Raw genomic sequence first — 4,832 nt, 5'->3', positions numbered from 1 at the left:
CCACCCAGACAGAATGCCATCGAAAGGGACATGGGGGCAGGGGTAGAACGATAAGAAGTTCGACAACAAGCCCCTGAAAAACAACCTAGAAGGGTAGTTATGCTTAATAGAAATCAAATAGGGTTACACAAGATAACATGGTGGCAGAGAATAAATGAACTACCATGGTCGAAAGAATCATGGCCAATAATGGCCTAAACACAGGGCTTCGACGCCCAAATTATACATCCCCTATAATGGATTTTATCCTACAAACAGAATTACCAAGAGGTTCCAAAGTCCCCAAGTTCACAAAATTCTCAGGGGATACTAGTGAATCGACTGTAGAACACATAGCCAGATACTTGACTGAAACAGGGGATCTGGAAAATACTGAAAACCTAAGAATAAAATATTTTCCTAGTTCGTTAATAAAAAATGCATTTACATGGTTTACTACTTTGCCACCAAACTCTATAGATGCATGGCCTCATCTAGAAATAATGCTTCATGAGCAGTTTTACATGGGGCAGACTAAGATAAGTCTTAAAGAATTGGCTAGCTTTAAAAGAAAGTTTACTGAACCTATAAATGATTATCTGAATTGGTTCCGTTTATTGAAGTCTAGATGTTTTACAGTTGTGCCTGAATATGAATTAGTTGAAATGGCAGCAGGTGGGTTAGATTATTCAATTCGAAAGAAATTAGATACCCAATATCTGAGGAACATGGCCCAATTGGTAGACAGAGTTCGACAAGTCGAAGGATTGAAGGCTGAAAAGGCCAGAGCGAATAAAAGTTATAAAAAGGAGAGAGTTGCATATGTCGAAGCCGAAGATGAGGAATTCGATACATTTGATAATTCCTATAACTATGAGGAAGTCGAAGTAGATTTGGCTGAATTAAAAGAGGCACCTCCATATGCTTGTAAAATGCTCACTCATTCGAATGGTGGAAACCCTGTCGAAGTAGAGAAGAATGGCACATTTCCTAAGAAAACATACACATTTGATGTTACTAATTGCGATGAAATTTTCAATTTATTTGTAAAATATGGCCAAATGATAGTGCCTCCTAATTCCAAAATACCTCCGTTGGAACAACGCAAGAAAAGAGGTTTTTGCAAATATCATAGTTTTCTTAGCCATAAGACCTCACAATGTTTTCTTTTCAGGGATTTGATACCGATTTCTATAAAGGATGGTCATTTGAAGTATGCTGATAAAGGGAAAGGAAACATGAAGCTCGATGATGATCCTCTCCATGTGGCTGCTACCAATTATGCTGAATCAGTCGAAATCAACATGGTGGACATGGTCGAGGCTAGAGAGAATGAAACTATGAAGGTAGCAATTATCTCAAAAGGAAAGCAGGCTACTGAAAGCCTAAATGATGACATGACCTTCAACACTGATGTCGAAGGTTCCTCTGCATGAAAGATTGAACCAAAAGTTACTGAAGGCCTTTGTGGGAAGACAAGTGAGGCTACTGAAGGCCTTAGGATGAAACTCGAGATAGTCACAAGTCTTTATAGAAACACCCAAGATAATTACCAAACAAAGTTATGGATTCAATCATTGATATGAAAAACTTTAGACACATGTCCTAGGATCAATCTAGTTGATCTTGTAAGTTACCAGATTGTCAAGTTTGGAAGACTCGCGGTTGTTTGTAAGAAATCCCTGGTAAACAGTTTCATAGCTTACGTATACATTTTTCGACGGGCTGAAACTACTTATAAAATTACATTTAACATGAGAAAATTATGGTTGGTGAATACATAACTTGTTATAAAAACAAAAATTTATTATTCTTTTTGAATTTTATATACATTTTTAACCATCACTATATTATATTAATTTACTATTTATAACGAAATTGTACGAACCGTGCGAACGCACAGGTAAATGATTTCTTAATTATTTTCTTTATTTTCTACTAAAATATACATTTTTCGATGGGACAAAGCTACATAATTTGTATATATTTTATTTACATTTTTAACCATCACTATATTGTATTTATTTACTACCGATAGATGACTATTTAATTATTTTCTTTATTTTTATATGTTGATATTGACCTATACTTGATATTTTTGAAAAAAAATATCTATTAAATATATTGAAATTTTTATTTAAAATAAATGAAAAAAATTCAAATACTTATAATAAGATAGGGGTAAGAGTGACAATGAACAAAATTTGGACATCAAATTTGGTACATGTTACCAAATAAAATAAATATAATTACATATATTATATTTATTTATTATTTATAACGTGCAATCCGTGCGAACGCACGGGTAGATGACTACTCAAGGTAGATTTGTAACGATATTGTATGATGCGTACGAATGCACGGGTAGATGACTACTTAATTATTTCATTTATTTTTTTTCTACTAAACTATATATTTCTAACTAGATTAAATTTATATTTATATAACAATTATAATTTCAAATATTTTTTCTTTTTAATTTGCGTATCTTTTATATATATTTATGAACTATCATTATATATTTATTTATTATTTATATCGATTTTGTGTGACCCATGTGAACCTACAGGTCCTTTACTAGTTTTTTATGTAAGGTTAAATTAGTAATAATCTAATTAGGATTTATATCAAAAGTTGCTATTATTATGACACATGGCTAGGGTTGTCAGACAACCTTGAATTTATATTAAGTAGACCAGGAACTAAAATAAAAATCACACTAATAAAAGCACTCCTAATAAAAGACTATTAAACCTTTTATTTATTTATTTATTTATTTATGGGTTAATACCTATTTTCCCCCTGCCATATGGGGTTAGTTTGAAAAATCCCCTGCCAAAAAAAAGTTGTAATAATTGCCTCAACAAATTTTAAAAGTTTCAATTTGTACCTTTAGCAGGCCACATTATCAAAAAGTCTGATTTGGCTGATTTTTTTAAATTTTTTAATGAATTGTTATTCAACCTCATATATTCACCCAATATAATGACCTTAATACCCTTACTTCCTATATCCAATAAACCCAGAATTGTGTTCATTTGTAGTTTCATTTCAAACCTTACTTTTAGGGTTCTTAATCTATTTATCTTCAACCTTGTCAACGTGCGTCCGTAAGACCACTCTGAAGGAAATACGACTTCGCCATGGATCATTTTCAAGCTGCATTCGTGTTTAACCCAACTCTGCTGATAAAAAAGGTACGTTTATTTTTTCAAAGTTTATATTCTTATATAAGTACAAGAATGTGGTCCCAACGGAATATCTTTCTAAAAAGGTGTACGAGTTATTGCTTGTTTCCTGCAGACATGAGTGTGTTTATTTTAGTGTTTCACCATGGGGGAAATTTTGTGCAAGACGGTCATATGTATTATAGAGGAGGTAGTGAGACTATTGTTAGTCTGGTTAAAGATTGGGGCTATGAAGGTTTTAGGCTATTGGGGAAACATTCCGCAAATGGATGAAGGCTTTACAAATATTGTTGACGATGTAGGAGCTGTAGAAATTGCTAGGCATTATATGTCTTGAAAGGTTAATGGCCATCTATGGTAAAGCATGGTGTAAAAGACATGATGACCTAGGTGTTATTACCTAATGTCGATGACTTCAGCACCTCTAGTGAAGATGATAACAATGGCGATGATGTTGATGCATGACAATGTTTCGATGACAGTGAAAAGGAAAGAGTAATTGAAGTAGAAGATGAATAATTTGAACAAGTGGAGGTAGTTGTTCCAGCTAGTGGGAATATGGTGGACATCAATGGGAAATCAATGAGAATCAAGCGTTGTGCATCCAAGGATCCCAAAAAGATGAAATCAAGGAGCATGATAAAGAAGGTTAATGTTTTGGTGCCTAAGAGTGTCTTAGGATCTTGTTCAAAGAGGAATACAAGCAAATGTTAAGATGTGGATTATGCTAGTGAGGAACTTGAAAGTTCAGATGCTGATGAAACTGACATGGATGACAAACCTTCCGAGCCAAAGTATGAGAAGTTCAGATCAGAGTTTCTTAATTCAAATTAGGTATCGAGTTCATATCTATTTATGAATTTAAAGATGCTATTAGGGAGTGGTCATTGTCATACCCCAAAATTTGCCTTCCTCTTTTCATCTTCAATGACTCAAGGTTCAAGGATTTTCTCAAGTCATCCTCTCCTATTCAAAACTAGGGTTTGCTATTTATCAAAGGAGTTTGAATCTTTAAGGCCTCAAATGGATCTCAAGGTATCTCCATGTCAATTATCAAGCTTCAATCCCAAGGATTTCACATTTAAATGCTCAGACGATCAATAATCGACTATGCTGACCTAAAAGTTGACTATAGTCAAAGTACAGTCAAACTTTAAGATTTTTGGTCAACATCAAGTATGTGGCGTTATATCCATCATTTGATCAAAGTTTGATCATGATCCGTTAGTAAAAACTCAGAAATGAACAAATGCAAAGGTTCAAATTAGGGTTTTTTATAGGAGAAAGTCAACTCAACTTTGACTGGTCATAACTTTCACATGGAGTATAAAAAATTCCTCACTCAAAGCCTATTTGTAAGGAAATTGGATTATCTACAACTTTACCTCCCACAAGCCAAGTCCAGAAATGCTTCATTTGAGAGAGATGGTGCAAAAGATTATAGGTCTTCCAAAAAGTCAACAAAAACACCTTTTAGGTCAAAGCTCATAACTTGAGCATGGAAGCTTCAGTTGAGGTGAAACCAAAAGGATCATTTAGAGGACACATTAAGCTTTCTAAATTGATCAAGAACACCTCCATAGGGTTAAAATTGAGAGATATACGCATGGTTGAAGTTGAGCAATTTTCAAGATATGCATGAAACCCTAATTGACCAAAATTTGG

General features: G+C 33.8%; 1 protein-coding gene across 1 annotated transcript; it reads left to right on the top strand.

The window, feature by feature from the left end:
* The first annotated feature begins 236 nt into the window (after positions 1 to 236).
* On the top strand, positions 237 to 1,415 carry LOC131604689 (uncharacterized). The gene is made up of 3 exons (XM_058877115.1): positions 237 to 654; positions 724 to 1,025; positions 1,179 to 1,415. The coding sequence occupies exons 1-3, from the start codon at positions 237 to 239 to the stop codon at positions 1,413 to 1,415; spliced, it is 957 nt and encodes a 318-aa protein (XP_058733098.1).
* The last annotated feature ends 3,417 nt before the right edge of the window (positions 1,416 to 4,832 follow it).

The sequence above is a fragment of the Vicia villosa genome, linkage group LG5 (assembly GCF_029867415.1).
Source record: "Vicia villosa cultivar HV-30 ecotype Madison, WI linkage group LG5, Vvil1.0, whole genome shotgun sequence".
NCBI lineage: Eukaryota > Viridiplantae > Streptophyta > Magnoliopsida > Fabales > Fabaceae > Vicia > Vicia villosa.
Note: the sequence above shows the minus strand (reverse complement) of the source record. Positions and strands in the feature narration are given on the sequence as shown.

What these genes read in the sequence shown, in the direction of transcription:
- LOC131604689 (XM_058877115.1), top strand. Translation starts at nt 237, where the DNA reads ATGGATTTTATCCTACAAACAGAATTACCAAGAGGTTCCAAAGTCCCC. An exon ending in ATTAGTTGAAATGGCAGCAG is followed by an intron (nt 655 to 723) that starts GTGGGTTAGATT and finishes CCCAATTGGTAG; the next exon opens with ACAGAGTTCGACAAGTCGAA. An exon ending in ATGAAATTTTCAATTTATTT is followed by an intron (nt 1,026 to 1,178) that starts GTAAAATATGGC and finishes ATTTCTATAAAG; the next exon opens with GATGGTCATTTGAAGTATGC.